The 20,843-nt window shown below is 35.8% G+C and overlaps 1 protein-coding gene and 1 long non-coding RNA gene across 2 annotated transcripts in view; both read left to right on the forward strand.

Annotated features, from left to right (window-relative positions):
- Window positions 1-20,843, forward strand: part of LOC132194319 (uncharacterized) — a 166,674-nt gene that overhangs the window by 113,379 nt on the left and 32,452 nt on the right. The gene's annotated exons all lie outside the window — the stretch shown is intronic.
- Window positions 435-2,001, forward strand: LOC132194251 (uncharacterized). Its single transcript, XM_059615413.1, has 5 exons — window positions 435-676; window positions 739-829; window positions 888-972; window positions 1,206-1,455; window positions 1,509-2,001. Exons 1-5 carry the CDS (start codon window positions 610-612, stop codon window positions 1,790-1,792), a joined length of 777 nt encoding a protein of 258 aa, XP_059471396.1. The 5' UTR covers window positions 435-609; the 3' UTR covers window positions 1,793-2,001.

The raw sequence follows: 20,843 nt of genomic DNA on the forward strand, positions 1-20,843 counted from the left end.
ATGCAGCACAAACATCACTTTTTTAATCTTTCAATCAATATATTTTTAAGTCCATAATCATTAACCTCATAACCCTAAAAAGAAAAAGGGACGATGAGAAATATTTGAATTTATTTTTGTTCTTATAATACATAGAATTATGCCATTATGTATTATTAAATTATTGAGTATATTTTGAGATGCGGAACAATTGTGTATACTATACCGCGCTATATCAACAGAATCATTTTTTCCAGTATAAAAATGTCCTTCATTTGTGAATAAATTAATTTTTTTTTATTTATTTATTAATCATAATTTAGAGTAATTAAAATTTTGAAAAAACAATTATGCAAATCGATAATTTTGATAGTGCGTACGTCACGTGGCACGAGTTGGGAACTTTCAAATTTGTCATTCCAAGTTCTGCCGCCAGACTCCGCGGCAGGCGCTCGAGCAGCAACACAGCCGGCCAAGCCAGCCATCTGCTGATCCTTCTCTCGCTCGCGAGGCCCGAAAAGTATACAAACAATTATTCCGATTCAAAACCGACCCACTTTGCCTATTATTTATGGAATAATATTTCATTCATCGTGCGACGCACATTTTCCTCGCTGCTCGGCCGAAGCCATGGCGCAGTCGATTAAGGTTTTGGTCTTCCAAAATTGCATGCACCGCATGATGCAAAGTGACAAAGGTTCGTCGTCCGCTTTTTCGCATAGTATGTGTATGATGGAAAATTATTTGGTCAAATTTCAGGCACACAAACAGACGATTCGTATTTAGCCGATGATTGTGACCCTCGAGCGAATCAGGAGGCTCTGGAAAGTCCCAAAAGTGGCCCTTACAGGTAACAAAGCTTTGAATTATTTGAATTTGTAAATCTAATCCTATGGTATGCAAAAAAGCAAAGAGGAGTCAGAGAAGGTGCGAGAATTGTTGATTAAGGACCCCAACTGTATTCTGATGCATTCCGTGCAGAAAAACAAACCGGTTAGTATTTTTTACATGAATCTAATTTAAAAAATTTTTATGGAATCAAATCATTTTAAACATTTCCCAGCTTTTGTATTGAGAATAGATTATAAAATGTCATCTTAAAGTTTTCCTATTTCTTTTTTTCTTGTAATTTTTTAAAGTTGAAAGATATTAAAGGAAGAAAAATATTTGAAGAAATCTGAAAAAAATTTATATTAGCAAATAATACTTTTTTTTTTAATTTTCAGTATTACAATATTGAGACGAATAGTGTGGAGGTCAACCCAAAAACAATGTACGTTGTTCCGCCAGAGCTACAGGAAAAGGCGCTCAGAAAATCAAAGTCATGTGGCTCTTATCTTGTCCGAATTGCAAAATTTTTCTTTGAGCCCTCTATCGTGATTTATTGCACATGCCACGGTTCACCGAGACAAGGCCGAGGACCTGATGTGCTAGTGAGGCCTGCCATTCCTAAACAAATCTTGAATGCGATCATGAGTAAGATTTTTGAAAAAAAAAATTAAATTATTTATTAAATAATTTTACTTAAGGTCACGTTCTCGCTGTCGGTGAGGCTCAGAAGTGGAAAGACGTTGACAGGGCTGACGTGATGGTCTACCTTGCCCACGCTTTAAACATGATGTTGGCTAGTACCAGGAAACCACGCCACCTTCGGCAAAGGAGTCGTTATCAATTGAAACGAAATAAAATCAGACCAAACCCTGAAATCGTTGATGAAGATGAACCTCCAAGATTAAGGCTTAATCTAAAATCCAGGTTGCGTCGAAAACAGGCTAAAAAAACGCAAGGGAAAACGCAACAAAAAGACGATTGAATTAGTTTTTAATTTTATGTTAAAGGATTTTGGAAAAATAGTTTCTAATTGGTTTGTTACCAATTCAGATAAATGTCTGAATTCCATTATTTCAATTGTAAAAAAAAAATAAATTTAAGGATCAAGTTTACATTAAAATGTACTTTTTGTAAATTATACTATGACTGAACATTAAAAGTTTTCTTTTGAAATAAAGAAAAAATTGACTTCTAATTTATTATGTCAAGATCTAACTTCAAATTTATTGTATGATTCTACTTTAGGATTCCAACCAAAATTTGAAACAAAACGATAGATTAAAAATTGCTTTGATTATGAACTATCACAAATTAATGCATCAAAATTATTCCTTTTAGCCACTTCAATTCTTTTATGGGCACCAAAGTAAGATCAAAATTCAGTAAATATCATCCTCGGTTTGCTCGTAACATTTTGTTTCACAAGTGAAAGTTAAGTAATATTTTATAATAGCTTTAGATAGAGTATTTATTGAACACAACTAGGTGTACAACGGGTGTCTAAAGCTAATTTGTCTTCCTAAAATTAATTTTACAATTAAGCTTGTTTCGATAATTATTACAAAGTACAAAATTAGTTAATTTTGATTTTTGCAGCCTCTCTTAGGCTTAGTTTACGTTCATTACATTCAAGAATATGATATTGTGAACATTTCTTACCGCAGTGCTTGCATTCACAATCTATTGTCGCTTGAGAATGAAAATTTTTATTCTTACAAAATAAATAGTGGTACCCGTGACAGGCAAATCTCGTAAACACTTGGCGATCACTGAACATTGCACATTGCCAATTTTTATTCTTCATAGTTTCTGTCTCGTAGAACTCATCACATATCTCAAGTTTGTTTAAATATTTAGACATACAAAATTTCTGGAATGCTTCAGTTTCAGTTAGAGAATATTTTACCTGTAAGTCCGATACAAAGAGATCAGTGTCAACTAATTCATACACAAATCTAGATCTAATATACTTGGACAGTCCTAAAACTCTTTTTAAATATCTTGTTTTGACTTTTTCAAGATTTTCAAAATCAGTCTTTGTTAGGAAAGGCCATATTTCTTCAATGCCGTAGGACGCAATTGGGGAAATTTTTAGATCAAATAGCTTGTGTGCTGTTTCAATGGATAATTGTTTTAGTTCTCGTATATTATAAGTGGCCAGCAATGCAGCTCTTGTTCTTTTTTCAATGTGCTTTCCAAAAGAGATTCCTGATGGTTGAAAAGTAACTCCTAAATATGTAAACTCAGCAACTCTCTCTATTTCAATTCCACCTAAATCTAGGCGGTCACTTAATGCATATTTTCCTAGACCCTTATTTCTGAATTTCATGAATTTGCACTTTTCCAAGTTAAGTTTCAAACTGCGTTTTAACAAAAATTCTTTCATTCTGGCTAAAGCAATTTTCAAGTCACTTAATTTTTCTGAGGTTAAAACAATATAATAGCTTTTGATTTGCATATCGCTATCGAAGAACCCAAAAAATTTACATCTTTTGGGATTCTGATTCCTAAAAAAGGGAGGGGGGAATTTAATGCACTTAACAAAAACTGGTACATACTTCCGTTTTTGTTTTTCAATTTCAAACTTTTCAACGGGCAATTCTGCTTTTCAGAGGCTTGCATTCTAAAATTTTAAATTAATTTTGAGCTATTTTACTAACTTATTTTTTGAGTATTTGCCTGAGTAAAACAAATGCATCTAAAAAGCAAACGAATTGTCTCAAATGAACCAAACCGTAAAAGACTGGCTGCTTCTCCCACACGAAGTAGTGTAGTGGTTATTTGTTATTTCTCTCTGGCTTGTTGAGGTGAAACGCAATAAACCTGTAAAATAAAGACTGGGTACAAGAAGCAGGGCAGCTAAAAGAAGTTGGATTTCTACGAGCTAAGAATGCCAGCGTCAAATTACTTTACTTGGCAAAAACTTGAGTTGTTTGAAGGAAAGGTCACGTGAAGCCCCAGACATATATCGAGGAATGATAAATTTATAGTAATAATGACAAGAGTGCAAGTTTTTTTTATAAAAAATTTTTGATACCAATAAATCTTGTTCTTATAAACCATTTATAATAACTAAAAATAACTATTTACTTAGATTTTTTTTATTTTATGGATACAAAATTAAGAAAATTTTTCATAAAAGTTTATTATAAAATTTTTTAAGTTTCATATTCTATTTTATTCTTTTTCAATCAAGTTAATATCAAAATTAAATTTCACTTTAACTCAATATTAATTTTCTTTTTTTGATTCTTAAATGAACGGAATACAAATAAACAATAGAACTGATGATTAATTAATAATTTGATAAATAATTTTATGATATCAGAATTAAAAATTTTTTCACCCAATGCTAGCACACCTTATATCAGATGTTTTTATACAGCATTTATTTTTTATTTCAAATTCCTCAACTCGCGGATTGTGAGCTTTCCTTGAGTAAAATCGTTGTTTTAATTGCATTCGAGTGTGTGGTAAAATGTGTTTGCACCAGTCTGACGAGAGCGCCGAGAAAGGTGGTTTTATTTATTTGGCAAGCAGCGAGGAAAGACAAAAGGGTTGGTCCATTCGGTGTTGAGTCGGTTTCTCTCTAGTGTGCGAGATTACAACTTCTTTAGCCGGCTCAATTTAGTCGGGGTGGTCTCGCGGGATCTCAGCCCTTTACTTTCTTGCTTACGTCCACGACAATTAAAGTGGAGATTCGAGCGTGCTGAGCCAAGAGAGAGAGAGAGAGAGAGACAGCAGCAGCCAACGGCAGCATAACATCCGCCACAATTGCACTCCGCGTTTAACTTTTATGCCCCAGTTTAACTTTTATTGCGCCTGAAAAATTGCGCGAAAGTTGTTAAAAATAAAAGATGGCTGCTTTTTCTTGGGGCGCGTCACACCAGTTTGCGAGCAACAAGGCCCCTGGGAGATAAGACGCCGGCTAATTTTTGCCCTTTTTGTTTGGCTCCACACACTCGGCCTGCTGAATATTTCATCTCATGAATTTTTTAGCGACCAATTTGCAGCCAAGAAGAAATCAAAACGACTCATGCCGGCGCCGCGCTCTCTTTACTTTTTCCAAAGTTTTGAATTTCTTTTGCATTTTTCCGCAAGTTTTTCTGCTTCAATCGAACTTGATAGCAGTTGTGGCTCCTTCTTTTGATGCGACACACCAAAAATGGACTATTTTCGTGACTATATTTCCTTGGCCTTGCTAAGGGGGTTACGACGCCGGCGCCCCAAGCAGCTTTCGACGTTGAATATAAGTGAGAGCTGCGGGCGGCCATTATTTACCTACGCCAATATCTTTTGGCCGCCCCACAAAATCAATTATAAACAGTTGGCGAGGAAATTTATCACCAAAAGTGGCAGGCAAAAGTTGCCCCCTGCAGCAGCAGCGAGCGTCTCACCTAATAAACTGGTGCTCGAGATAAGGGCCCGTTAGGTGTATTAAAACGCTTTTTTGCGTCCTTAGCCTGGTTTAATGTTCGTCCGTAAAAGAGGCCGCAGAGCAGCAGGCCGCATATTGTGGCTCAAAAAGCAGGAAAGCGGCCGGATTTTCTTATACTGCAATGATGGATGGCGCCCAGCTTGACTCTTGATGAACAAAGTTTGCAAACGCAGCTTGTGTTTACAAGCATTAAAACGCTTTTTGTGCGATTTCTTAAACAAACCACTAGCATTTGCAAAGAAACTTAAATGCTTTCCCTTTTGCAGACAGAACTACTTTCAATTTAAATATATATTTAATTCAAAAATACATTCTAAAAATTTATATTTTATTTCAAAATTAATGTGAATATTATGCCTTCAATGGTCCGCAGCTTGTAAATATGTAATTCATGTAACGCCTTTGAGCCTTTGACTGATTATTGGAAAACGTTTATAAAAATTCTACCTCACGAGCGTAATAAGAGAGATTGCAGATCGTGCTGAGAATTTCTATGGGCAATCTTTTAGCTTCATTTCCGTTGATCTTGAGGTTGGAGGGACGAGTTCGCCCTCGCTCAGCAGCTCGAAATTGCATCTGCGAAAGGCAGAGATTAAAGCGCGAGAGAGCTCGCAGCCGCTGGTTGGGGTGGTGCGATAAAAGGCGCGCACAGATAGAACTTTAAAGTCGTTTTGCGGCGCGGCAGCGTCAAAAATTCTATTTCCAATGCACCCTCCTAACGAGGTTAATCCACTCGTCTTCCCCGCACGTGTGTATTTTGTCAAAGAGAGCGCCGGGGGTTTCAGCATATATATGTTCTCAATAATGTCCTCAAATGTCACCCAGGAGGCAGAATTTTATTGAATTTTCTCTTTCCAAATACCATGAAAAAGTTATTTGAGGTTCTGCGGCTTTTTTATTTTAAGACATGGTTCAGTGGAAGCCGCGCAACTGTCTGTTAATTTGGTCCGGCCATAAAAGCATATTTATTTCAATGACTTTAGAGTAAGATTTTTAAACTAAATAAATATTTTTCATAATAAATTCATAATTCATTTTTGATTAGGGCCAATAATTACTTTCCTGATGATTAATCAAAATAATAATTGAAATAAATAAGTAATTATTGAGCGCTCAAAAATTTGTCATGAATATTTAATTAGTATGCTAAATAAAATGAAAGAAAATCATCAAGACTTTTGAAGTTTTTGTAGGAACCACAATTAAAAATATTTAGATCCTTTTAATTTTTATCAATTTTATTGTATAGAGAGCTATTTCTCGTAAAAAAAGAAAAAAAATTCAGCTAATAATAGCCAAAACTGTCTAGTTGATTTATATTTTCTAATTAAAATTTAGTCAACTGACACTCGCCACTGCAGATGGGGTTGATATTTCGAAAGACAAAGCAAAATCTTGGCTAGTTGAGGCTTATATTTTTGTTCCACTTATCAACATAATGCAATGTTTTCCCAAACAAAAATTATTTTTCAATTCCATGCAAATGTTGTATATATTTGTACAGGATAACAAAAATAAAATAATTTTTTTGACAATACATTTAAAATAATTATTCTGACCTGAATTAACATTTTTTCCATTTAATAATTTTCCTTTTTTTTTCATTTGGCTGAAACTCATTTCTAAAGTGTACTATGATTAAAAAGAGAGGTTAGCGTAAGAAGAAAATATCTGAAAACTCTGAGGAACAAAGTTTCTCCGTTATAATATTACACCGTTATTTCCTAGAGCAACAAATGCTGTTCCTCATTTGACGCTTGCACAAAAGCCACTTGAGAGAGTGCAGTGCAAAAAGGTTCGCAAGAATAATAGTGCACTAAAGTGTGAAAGAGCAACCGTGACGATGGCTAACAACTCCGCGCGAGCGCGAGAAAGCAATCTGCAATTAAATTCCCAACTCTCTCGTCATTTCGCGCAAACAGCTCCCTCATTCTATCTTCGCTCGCTTTAATAACAATAATAATATTTCAGAGGAAGCGCGGCTCCGTAATTGAGTGCGTCGAGTTAACAATTCCATTTAGTCGAGAATTAACTCGCACGCGTGTGTGTGCGCCGCTGGTTAGTTATATAATTCGGAAAATCCTCATTGCTAGGCGCCGGCGTTACTCTCGCGCCTCTTCTTATTGCTCTCAGGAGCGGGTCGCATAAATTCAGGCGCCGCTGCTCTCGCATCATATGCTCGGCTAATTCCTCCACACCTACCTGTCACACAAGCCTCTTTCATTTCTCCCGCGAGACGCGCCTCGGCGCAGATAAGAAACCAGCGGTGTGTTTCATAAATTTTCTTCCATACGCTCTCGTCGCGTGCACTCTCTCGCTTTGATATAATGGCTCATGAATAATATGCCAGATTGCACTCTGTTGGCGCGTGCATCGTCGACTTTACGGCGAAAGTGAAGGTGTTTCTCGTTTCATTGCCAACCCTCCTCGCTCGCTTTCGCAAACTGCACACCTACCAAGGTCGCTTCAATGGGGATTTGTTCGCGCTCCCCTTCAAGCTGGGGTATTCACTAATCACAAATTTGTTTATATTTTGTTATAAATATTTGCCACTGATTTGCAAGGAAAAGATAAATTTATTCTGACACATGCCCATGTGTACATGCATTAAATATTTTTTAGTAAAGCTGAAAATCGTTCCATTTAAAATTCATTTTCCAAAATAAATTTTTGTTTTTCTTAATTTTTTACGTCATGCTTTATAATTTTATTTTATAAACACATTGATTAATAAAAATAGAGTTTTTATGATCCCGCTTTCATCCGCTTTTCTCTCTCCATTGAGAAGTTCCAAACAAGGAAAAGGAAATAATTATGCAATCTTGCTCTTTTGAAATTTCTTAGAATTACATGAATTCAGCAAAAAATCCATTGAGAAGCAAAGAAGGAATTGCGATTGAAAGATTTCTTTGAATTTAAAAATGACAGTTTCCCAGTTGTCTTTGTGAGTCTTTATGTTGTTTTGTAGAAGGAAAAAACATCCGAGTTTTCATTGAAAGAAGTTAAGAATTTCCTGTAACGAAGACAATTATTTATAAGAACCTATAGCTGTAAATTTTTTGATAGCATATTTATATAGGTTACGCCATATTTATTATTTCCTTGACAGACATTTCCTCCAGGCTTATATAGCAATTTTTCATCCGAACCTAGAATGCAAATTTGTTATCCTCTCTAAGCCAGCATATTTATTTCACGATTTCGCAAAAGATAGGTCGCAGGTCGCTCTGCATAAATCATTCTCACAGTCAGGGAACCAAGACTTCTGGCACCAGCAAGCATATTTCAGCTGTAAAACATCCCCCTCTCTGTTATTATTATCACTTGTTTCCACTTGAATGCACCCCAAGAAGTCGCGAACTTTGCGAGGCGGAGAGAAATAGTGCATTACACTTTATTTTGAACTTGGCAGCTACTTGGCTGCTGATTTATATGCGCCTAGTTCTCCAGTCTTGTGTTCCTCCATAATATAAAAGAAGTTCATTTTGCAATTTTTTCTGAAAATACTTTTATCAAAACTCCGCTGAAAAAACAAACAAACAAAACTGATGCGAAAATATATTCGCACCGGATGGACGCAGAAAAATATAATATATAACCGGCGTTGCCCTGACAGGAGAGAAAAAGCTTTTTCGCCAGATAGGCCCGCTCTCACTCATACCTTCCTTGCCAGCAAGGATTGATTGCCGCTCGCAACACTGGAAAAATATAAACTCGCACACATTGTTGGCCCTCGTAAAAAATGGGGCGTGAATCTGGAGGGCGCATTTGCACTTTCGCAGGCTATTTTTCACACGGCAAATTGAATATTTCACACGAAACCACACTAACGTTTCCTGAAGGAGTGCCTGTGTATCCCTATAGAATTGCCTCTCAAGCTTAACAATTTCCATAACTTTGCTTTTGAATTGAAAAAAGTAATTATTTTTGAAAAATGAATCATTTCAGGTTTATCATTTACAGTTTATTTTTCAAGGAAATCACTACAGGATCTATTTTTCTCAAATTATAATTTAAATGGTTGTAAAATAATATTAAATTAAGAAAAGACAAAATCATTAGTGAAGATTAAATTTCTGAAAATATGAATTGTTTACATTTTAATATCTGTATTTTCCCCTCTATCTTCTCTTAATGAAATTTAGTTGTATTCACTCAGATATTCTGATCGATATGTTTATCTGAATATATTTAAGTATGATTTGCAACTGAATTAATTGAAAAATAACTAAATCTATAGATAATTATTTAAAATTCATTGTACTAAAATAGTTGACAAAAAAGTACTAAATAAAATTAGGAATGAAGCTTTACTTCAATTTAATGTCATGGATTATGTTTCATTGTCACAAAACAAAAACAACACGTGATTGTTAAAGAATTTTTTAACCCTTTTCAGTCGGTCGTTTTCAAACCATTAAATTAATCAAAGTTGTTTTTTATTTTAATTATTATATTGATGGAAAAGGTAAAAAATGATGGCCATACCGCAGCACACCAGGTGTGTAGGCTACATATGTATGTTGAATCCACACGCATGGGATTACATGCATACATGTAAATGCAGTAGCAGGTGAATAAGGGTTGAAACGCAAACAAGCAAGCCCTTCGGCAGCGAGTGTTGTGTGTTTTTGGAGCCGGATGCTCTGCGGCAAAACTCGAGTGCGCGGTCTCGCTTTTGCTCGGGCCGACAGTAATTATTTTTACACTCGCTGCCTTTTATGATGTTGGTTTCATCTTTCGCTCACCCGAATTCGAGGGTGTTTGCTGGAAAAATGAGCGGCCGACGAGAGATCCTCTCGAGGTTTTCGACGAGGTGGAAAAAGAGATGGACGCTCTCGCGGCCGGCCAGAGAACGCGACTTTTGTTTGCTGGACGCAAACACGTGTACGACGTAAACCAACAGCCCCTCCGCATTTTTATGCTAATTGAATTTTAATTATTAAATAGCAGGCCTCTTTTGCCTAACGCCGCTTTTTAGGAAATTGTTTCTGTTTTTATGAATAAAAAAAAAGTAAAAAGCAGCTCTTTGACAAAAACCACTCGTGTTGCTTTGGCCACATTCAATATGAAAATATATTCATTCGTCGTCGGGTTTACCCAACCTGGTGAACTTTGTTGAATTATCGCTTGGGGAAAATCGCAATAAATTATACTTGTAAATTTTGAATATTCAATTTGCGAGAGGAAAAAAAATGCAGAGTCGTTTTTATTGAAAGGAACGAGAGAAATTTTGAGAACAGTGTTACAAAATTATCAACCCGGAAAAAATTTGATTCTGAGAATGATCTGAAATATAGTTTAAAAATTTTTAGTTTGCTGCATGAAATAGAATTAGATAAAAAAGTGAAAGTAGCAGATTGATACTGAATAAATTACGAAAAAATTCTTTTTCAACTGCGCAAAAATTCAGGCCGAGAGGCAGAACCGAATCAAGCCAATTTGCGAGTAACCATTTGAAAAATGGCAAAAGTTTTTTTTGCTGGCGAAGGAAAGTTTGACGCCTTTGGCCTCCCCCGCAGGTGAAACTCATTGGGCTGAAACAGCGCGGAATTGTCAAAGTTTGTGTTCCGTGTTATGCAAATCAAGGCGAGAAATTAATAATTTTAGCGACGTGCAGCATAAATTATTGCGGCCGTCGCTCACTCTCGACACTGTTCCTCCACCGTTTTCATTACAAATACAGCAAGCGGGTGATTACGAGCGCCGATTATAACGCCTCGGGACAAACATCCAATTAGGCTAACCAAACTTGTCATTTATTCTCCGAGTGGTTGCCGGCGACAGGAATAAGAAGCAGAGAGTGTTTCAAACTCCACTCACAGGTATTTTTATTTTCTTTGCAACTCAGCAATAGCCCGAGGATATAAAAGATAAAAAGAGCATCGCGAAATCTTTTCAATTCAGAGTGTGTTGCTGATTTTGTTATGCGCCTCAAACGTTGTCCCTAACGTTTATTTTCTTTCAGTCTCTCTCACGCTCGGCGAGAATGCCGTTGAAACTTCTTAACAGCGCGAAAGACGCTGACTGACCACTCTCGGCTCGATTCATTTACAACCACAAGAGCTTTCTTTCTTTTGCAACACAAAACCGATCGAGTGTGCCGCTCGCTGAAAGGAGGATTCGCAGCCATGCTTGGACTCCCAAGCAGATTATATTTGAGAGGCGGTGTGTTGTGCTGAATCTATGCGAGCGTGCAAAAGCCGATAAAAGTGCCCAATAAAATTTTGGCTCTCAAGAATTAAACATGCAAACTTTCGAAAAGTTTGCCCTTTTCAGACAAAAACAGAAAATGAAACATCAAAAGAGTTTTTTATCCATACGAGTTACTTCGTTCATTTGTTTTCCGATTCTTGGCTCGGCTCTTCTCTCTTTCTCAACCCATAAATCAAGTCTCTTGCCTTTTCGTAGGAACCAACGATTCTCCTTTCAGTCCAGTCTGAGGATATGAAGATTTAAATTTTGTACTGTCTAGATTTTAAATGTGATTTTTTTTTAAAATTACCTCTTAAAGTGCAGAAATGCTGCTGAAAGGTCTCTACGGCAGTTTCTCTGTCAGGCAGGCTTTCGTAAATTCCATTCAATTTAGCAATCAATTTTTGCGTTGTTATGAATTTTGGCTCTTCATATGTAACTTGTGGTCTCATTCTAAAAAAATTTTAATTTACAGAGAGTTATTTAAATTTAAAAATTTAATTGACCTTTCAATGTCCTCTTGATAAATAGGAATTTGGGTTCTGCAGATGGGTTTCGTGAAAGGGTTATCTTCAATGTAAGTTTCGTCCAGGTGGGGAGCGTCAGGTTTCAAAGTGAAGTCTCGGAATTTCTATAAGTTTGTAAAAAAATTGACTTTTGAAAAATTCTCATTTTTGAATTGAAATTCGCGTACCTGTAAAACAGTTCTGCCTGCCTGCAGCAAATACTTCTTGCTCGCATCATACTCAATCAGCGGCCTGCTTTCGATGGGCACCTCCTTGACCTCGATGGTGATCATGTCCGGTTCTTTGGGTTTGACGTTCATTCCGTAAGCGTGCGTGTCGGTTTTGTCTTCCATTTTGATTTTGAAAATCAGAAATTTAGAATTTGAAAAAGAATTCCGAACCCAACAACCAAACTGTAACAGCGAAAGTTTTAAAATGAAAATCGTATCAAAATTTGATTGTTGTGTTCGTGTATTGTTGTAGAAAAGTCAGTTAGCCCAAATATCACATAAAAATTAAACAATAAAGCCAATTATTTTTATTAGGCATTGTTGGAATATCCAAACTGTATTGCTGACTGTATAAAATGCAGAAAGTAAAAAATTAATTGGCACTTTTTTTTTTAATCGGCCACACTTTTGGCAAGGGTCAACCGATTTGAATGAAATTTGGCAGGTCGGTTGCTCTTAGGGTGTAAACAAATAGTTTAGAAGGATTTTTGAAAATTCTCAAAATTGCCTATTTTACAGGGGCTCAAAGTTGCTGATTTTGAAAAATAGCGTTTTCAAAAATCGAAAATATCTCAGCTCCTGTTGCAGATAGTGCATAAGTTTATATAAGCAAAATTGTAGGTAATTAGACGCCCAACAACTTTGCTATAGTGACCAAGGTCGTAGGTCAAACCTGAAGGTCATTTATTTTTAGCTCATTTTTTTCAGGCTCTACCAAAGTACCAAGGCAATAAATTTTTTTGATTCCAAAATAGCCAAAAGTTGCTCCAGTTAGTAATAAACATCATATCAAAATTTGGTGATACTTATTTTTTTCGTTTTTGAGATATTCCGGATCAAAGGGCAAAAAACGTGGTTTTCCGAGCGTTTTTTGTGCACAATTTATTTTAAACCTCCATAACTTTTTTCCTGTTAGAATTAGGATTAAATGTATTATGACAAAAAATAATTGCCTTTAATTTTTGTTGCAGATCATGTATCACACATGGTGATCAGGTCACAAAAGGGCATTGACCCCATGGTGACCTGTGACCTTTTTGAATTTTTTTACGTGTGTGACACATGGATGGAAAGAGGATGTCAGCAGGAACATTTTGGTACCCGGATTTTTGTTCTAGCATCATTACAAGTGAAGTTATCATAGATTTTGTGAAGCAAAAGTTGGAATCCGACGAATAAATTATTTAAAAAAAGATGTAACTTCACATCTATTGATGCTAGAACAAAAATCCGGGTACCAAAATGTTCCTGCTGACATCTTCTTTCCATCCATGTGTCACACACGTAAAAAAATTCAAAAAGGTCACAGGTCACCATGGGGTCAATGCCCTTTTGTGACCTGATCACCATGTGTGATACATGATCTGCAACAAAAATTAAAGGCAATTATTTTTTGTCATAATACATTTAATCCTAACTCTAACAGGAAAAAACTTATGGAGGTTTAAAATAAATAGTGCACAAAAAACGCTCGGAAAACCACGTTTTTTGCCCTTTGATCCGGAATATCTCAAAAACGAAAAAAATAAGTATCACCAAATTTTGATATGATGTTTATTACTAACTGGAGCAACTTTTGGCTATTTTGGAATCAAAAAAATTTATTGCCTTGGTACTTTGGTAGAGCCTGAAAAAAATGAGCTAAAAATAAATGACCTTCAGGTTTGACCTACGACCTTGGTCACTATAGCAAAGTTGTTGGGCGTCTAATTACCTACAATTTTGCTTATATAAACTTATGCACTATCTGCAACAGGAGCTGAGATATTTTCGATTTTTGAAAACGCTATTTTTCAAAATCAGCAACTTTGAGCCCCTGTAAAATAGGCAATTTTGAGAATTTTCAAAAATCCTTCTAAACTATTTGTTTACACCCTAAGAGCAACCGACCTGCCAAATTTCATTCAAATCGGTTGACCCTTGCCAAAAGTGTGGCCGATTAAAAAAAAAAGTGCCAATTATAAAATTATAATAATTTTGAAACTTTATCTTTAGGTAAAGAAAAAGAGAGACATAATATTAGACTTGAGAGGAATAATTTGCAAAATAAAAGCCACTGTTAAATTTAAATGAGTTATATAATTGTTTGTATAAAAATTACATGTACATTTTTAATTTATGTTTGTATTAATAATGTGTTTTAATTTTTATTATTAAAAGTTAAATTCCTTTTTATTTGTTTTTTAAAATTTTTTAATTATAATAATATGTATTTTTGCATGTTAAATGTACATTAAAGTGTAGATTAAATTTATCAAGAAATTTTTTTTTGATATCAGTTTGATTTGTAATATTAAAAATATATATTTACCAAAGAGAATTTTTCTTCTTAATTGTTTATTCTTACAAAAACTCTGATCAGGTTGGGCCTAGTACTTGTTTGCCTTGCTTAACAATTGAAATATTGAGAAATATGTTGGTTTATTAAAATAAAAAGTAAAATTTTATTTGCTTAAGCTTAAGTTAGTCATGACCAGGCGTTTTGAAATGTAAGCGATGAAAGCAGTTGGGTGTTCTGGCAACTTGAATTTCAGAAGCGAGCAGAAATGGCTTTTCCATTAGAATTTGTATTTAATATCCGCGGCAAGAGCTGACAGTTGTGCTGAATAACGCAGTTTACATTTTGACTTCTTTGAAGTGGTGTTGCAAATGCTCCGTTTTGATCATCACTTTTCCATTACGCAGGTGTATTGGAGGAATGTGTACGGCTCTTTCTGGAGTGCCGCCAAAAGAGCTGATATCGAGCTTTTCATCTCGATATTGCAAGTCACTTCCAACCGCAGAGAGGAAACGCGCCCGCGAGAGAAGCGTATTCTGACTCGCACAATCAACTGTCAGTGATGTGCTGCTGTATTATTATTTTGATCTTTTCCTTCACGTCTGTCTCGCGAGATCTTGCCGGGAGGACTTTCTTCGGTTTGCTTTATCAGCACTGCCAAAACCCACGCACTTTATAAAGATGTCAGTGTTCGTAAATGGAAAGAGTATTTTAGATTGTTACCATTGCAACTGCTTCTCATCAAAATAAAATATAACACACTTTTGAAAATTCCGAAACATTGGAAAATATTGAACACTTATAAAAAAATTATTTATTTTGTCTTTATTTTTAAAAATGAATTCAAATAATAAACTTTTTAAAGAAATCAAACCATCAATTATCAACAATTAAAACCAGATAATTTAAATTTTTTCATCATGTTCTTCAAAGTCGGAATTAGCTTGGTTAAATGGATAAACGGACGAACCGTTTAGAATTACCGTGCATAACCCAGTCATAAATTATTTTACAGTTATACGGGAATTAAGGGTGTCTGTAAGGGGTGGGATATTGAAAAGTTTAAAATTAACTGCCAGGCTAAAGTAGGTGAAAAGAACGAGCGTGTGTTTTAGCAGGGAAATAAGAAAGACGACGGGTGTGAGCATTAGTTGGGGTGACAAATGGGACACACCGCAATGAACGAATGAACATTCATTTCAAGCACCAGGGCTGGCTGGTCTCTGCGTCGCCCCAAAGCCTCAAGCAGGGAAATAGCAGTTGTAATAATTTTGCGATGATGAATGACTTTTCTTTGCACGTCCCGACTCGGAATTAGCTGCGCGCTAGTTAGAATAAGGAAAAGCGCGGCACGTTCCGAGCAAAGGAAATTTACTGTTTGGTTTCGGCTGAGCAAGAAGAAATGTCACGCCCGCGAAACCGCGCTCGTTTGCTCTTTTTTGCCCAACGAGGAGTGTTTGCTAAGCTGGCAAAATGCGAAAATTGGGCGCAAAAAATTTCACCTCGGAACTCGTTCTCCGACTTTTGCGTTAAAACTCTTGGATGGGAAAAACGTTTGTTTCGATTTGAGCATGACTCGCAGGCTTATATGGCTTTTAGCCTCCTTTTATTTATTTTGCGGAATATTGAAATAAGAGGAATTTTAATAACTGCGCAGGATGCAATATGATAATACATTTCCGCCACAAAGTAGGTCGAAAAGCAGGTCTATAGCAATAAGGTGACGATATTAAAACGCGCAGCTCAAAGATGAATGCTCGCTCCACACATTATTGCTCTATAAAGCGGCCTTGCTCCGAAACAAAGGGCATCTTTTGCAGCATGGAAATGGGGTGCAGCGCCGACGAGAAACAAATGTTTGCTAGACATAAACTGCGACATGTCGTAATAATGTAGCGCTTTATTGATGTGCACTTTCGAGTAAACATAAACCTGCAAGACACATGATAATATTCATATGTCTTTCTATTCTTTCCACTTTATTGTCGACGTCTCTCTCCGTCTTTTGTGTCCCGAGATGAAAGAATATGCCGCGGAAATTTATCTCCTGGGGGAATGGACGCAAGAGTGCTTTTGGAGAAGAGACTTATTTCCTCTGCTAATTCAGGCAGACTCGCTCCCTCTTTGTTTGACTGCAATCGCAATTAGTGCGGAAATGTGCCGCCTTCAACGGCTTTATTGCGCAGCAGTTTTTATTAATTTCGTTCCACTGCATCTCTTGAATGCTTTGACGACACAGCAGGTGGAATTGAAAATAGACCTGTGTAGGTGCTTTTCTGCATTTGAGTGCATATTCTTGTCACTCTTGCGTGCGTATGAAACAAATTTCCAACGTTTAATGATTTATATGTTGGTATGCATTTTAATTTACTTATGGAAAAATTTTTCCATACACTGCTAGTAACTGATGTAAATCATCGTGGGTGGAAAATGTTGCTATATATACCATAAGACTGTGCTAATGTAATTGCAAAAAAAATTTCTTTACGTGTTGATTAATTCTGAAATTACTTAAAAAAATTAGCAAATAGAAATAGTAATTACTAAATCTAGGACAATATTTCGGAATAGCGGCAAGTGTGACATCATTGCATGAAAATAATTATATTAATAACCATTTATATTTATATAATTAGATTTTTACGTAAAATGCAATGCCATCTATTTCAACTTAATTCGACAAGTGATACATTAATTAAAGATTTAAATTTTTTAAAGGGAACTTCAGCATTGTCGGTTTAAAAAATTTGTTGGAGTTCCAGAACAATTTTTTAATTGTTTGTAATTTTTAGTGATAATTTAGCTATTTAGGGTTAAAAACCAGAAATTTTTGTAAGAAAGTTATTTCAAAATTTATCTGCATCAAATAATAAAATAATGTTAAATTAATAAAAATTAAAATAAAATAATAGCTAAATAAATAGACATTAATGCAAGTAAAAATGACAAAAATGTATGTATATTATTTTTAATTAGCATAAATTTATTTATTTCAGTATATTATTACACTATTTAAAAAAAAAAATTATTTTTATGAATAAATTTATTTAGCCGTTCAAGTTCTAAATCTTTTCAATTTTAGCGCTGAGCTGGTGAAAGGGAAGGTGGCGCAAACAAGTGAGATAGCTCACGATGGCGGTGTCAGCTCGTCACGCGAGTATGTATTTAAAAATAAGGCTGAGGTTGGAGGACGCAACTTTGTAATACACAAACACCAGCACGCTCGCCCAGAAATGCTGAAACAGCAAAACAAGGCACCCTCCTGCTTGTTGTGCGCAGCCCTTCTCACTCCCGAGGACCGAAATTTGCAGCATAGGTGATATTGTTATGCTGAACAAAATTTAGACCACCTCTCGGAAGGTGCCAAAATTATGCTCCAGTCATCATTTTTGCAAATTATGCTGAACATAAATAAATAAAAATTAAATTAATTGGCATGCAGGCGTATTTCCAACAGCAAATAAAGAAGTGAAAATAAATTCGTAATCCGATTTACGGCTGAATTTTCTTTATAATAATTCTTATAATAGGATCTTAATATAAATTTAAAAAAAATTATTTTTGTATTATTTGTATAGTTTTAACTACAAAAAATGGAATTAATTAAGAAAAAAAATGAGGTATAGACTGGACAAGCTATAAAACTAATAAGAATGGCTGTTTTAAATTAAAAATATTTATGAAATTTTAATTTTCAATATAATAATATAATATGATGGTTGATGGTTCTAAAATATAAAACTTATATTAAAATTTACTCTATTAATGATGATTAACAAGTGATGCAACGCAATAATTATATTGACCCGCAGAAAATTTCTTTTTACAAATCAGTATTTGATGGTTTTATCAATCACAATTGAATATGATTACCTTTTTATTGAATATAACTTATGTGTGCCTCTCGTGTCTGGGTGACAAAAGAAATATATTTTTGGTTCGGCCAGAAGGCGACGAAAGAAGCATTATTGATTCGGGTGGAATCAATTGGCACGAGCTGCTCGGCATTGTGTGCATTTCTGTCTGTCAAATGAAGAGGCCTCATTTGCGCAGCCTGCTTTCTTCTCACAGCAGCAGTTGGGCGTTGGGAAAAAAACCGGGGCGGAATGAGCTCGTCCTGACGAAAAAAAGAGCGGGTCGAATACAGCAGCCATACTTCATTACAAGACAGTTGGAAATTGAATTCATCGTGTTATCCCCCTTTTTGTGAGAAGTGACTGAATTTATCGGTAAACTGGTTACTCGCTTCGCTGCCTCGTCGCCTCTGACGAGCGAGAGAGACAAACTTTATTTGGCTTAAAATTCCCCTGCTGTGCCAAATTCAAACCCAATAACTAGTCCTTTTCAAGGCGCGCGCGTATACCAATTTTGTCAAAAAGTTAAAGGCTTCCTTTGAGCCGCGTCGCTTTTTATGGAATTTTAAAACGAACTCAAAGCGCCTCGAATAGAACAAAATTGCGGATTGTAGAGAGGAAATGCTGCCTGTGTATATATTTTTTCTTCTTTTGAATAAATTGCGCACTGAATGAAAATTGAAATTCAAAGGAAGAGACTTGGCCGAGATTGGCGTCAATTTTCTGCCTCGGCTGGTGGCAAATCCAGCCGCACCAATAAAAGAAAAGCGCCGACTGCACTGCCGAGATGAAATCAAGTGGATAAGTTGCATTTGCAGAGATGCAGTCTGGAAACGGCACTCGCACAAACGCCATTTCTTCCCAACTACATGTTGAAATGGTGTTCCTGGCAACCTACAGCACAGGGCTGCTTCAATTCCAGTTTGTCGCTTTTTATGACTCGGTGTTATATAAGAATTTGATACGTCCTTTACTACACTTCGATCCAAGTTCAAGAGCAGTAAAATTTCTCCCAATGGCTCCCTCGCAATATTACTGCGCTCCTATATCCACAGACCAGCACATTTATCCTTTGATATCCAAATAAATTCGCCTCGGGCACGCAAGAAAGAGACTTCTTTTGGGGGTTATGACCAACGATATTTTCCGGTTCCTCTGCAGACTCGGAAAAGCAAGGACAAGTTTTATGTGGGAAAGGAAGTCTATCGGCAAAATAATTTGAACCAAATTGGTATGTAAATTTAAGGGATATTTAAATTTTCATTAGGAAATTGCATTTTTGTTTAAGTCTAACAATAAAGAGAGAAAATTTTTATTTGGAATAATAAAAATTTGCTAATTTTGCTTTGAGACAATATGGACATTTTTTTCTTTTTATTTATTCTAGAGAAATAAGAAAGACACTAGAGTGTTTTATAGCTTTTCCAGGTCGGCGAATTTAAAGCGGAGCAGTGCTGAAAACATGCAATATTTGCTCGCTCTGAGAGCTGCATCTCATCTCATTATGCGCAAAGCTTGTGCCAGAGACAAGGAATTATTTATTCTGCTCGACTGGCTGAGATTGCCTGGGCGCGCCTTATTTATGAAAACAGTATTTCACGTACCGTGCAGAGAGTGAGCCGGGGTAGGGCGCTCTCGGCAGCTCGATGCACATCCTGACGCGTTTCGTTCCAGCTCCAGCGTTTTCATTTAAGGCGTGACACCTGGTGAAATAAATTTCACCGCCACTGGATTTAGACTTAATTCAGCTGGCATCTATCTCATTACCGCCAGCACTAAATAACCGACTGACTGAGCTGCAATTTAATCGCAGCTGCCGAGTTGATGAATTTAATTAATGACGCCCGCACGCGACGACCGCAGCTTAACAATTCCAGGCACAATCAACACGCAGCCGGTAGCAATTGCACCCTAATTAATCAGTCCAAGAAATTAATCTTGGCGCACCATGTGCGAATAAGGGAAATTCGCACTCGCCGCCTTTTCCAAATGGGAAGCTCTCGACGCGAGTTTGATTTATTCGGCCCACTTGTGGCCAAACCTTGTCGTTGCCAATGATTTATGTCCGGCTGTTGAGCAATTGATGCAGCTTGATCGATGGGCGCACATAGTAGTGGGCTGTATAACTAAACATTATGGACGAACCAGAAATATTGCAATATTAAAATATTGACAGCAATACAAATTTATATCTAATTTATGTATATATAAAGAAAAAAAATGTATGCATCAATTTTAAAATTAAATAATTAATAGACAATCAGCCTCTTCTAATTTTATATTCTTTTATGGTTTATAAAGTATAAAAAAAAACTATGTTGAAGAATTGAGATTATTGTTAATTTAGTATTAAAGTTGTTTATTTGCCTGCTTCTTCTGCTATTACTTTTTATCTTGAAAAAACTGCTTCAAAATCGGTTTCAAATTTTTGTATAGGGGTGAGTGTAAGTTGTTAATCAGTTTTTTTTAAAGAATTATAAATTTATTAATTAAATTGCCCTTTTACTCATGAATAGGAAAATCTGCATCCTA

This window comes from Neocloeon triangulifer, unplaced genomic scaffold (assembly GCF_031216515.1).
Source record: "Neocloeon triangulifer isolate White Clay Creek 2 clone unplaced genomic scaffold, ASM3121651v1 ptg000006l, whole genome shotgun sequence".
NCBI lineage: Eukaryota > Metazoa > Arthropoda > Insecta > Ephemeroptera > Baetidae > Neocloeon > Neocloeon triangulifer.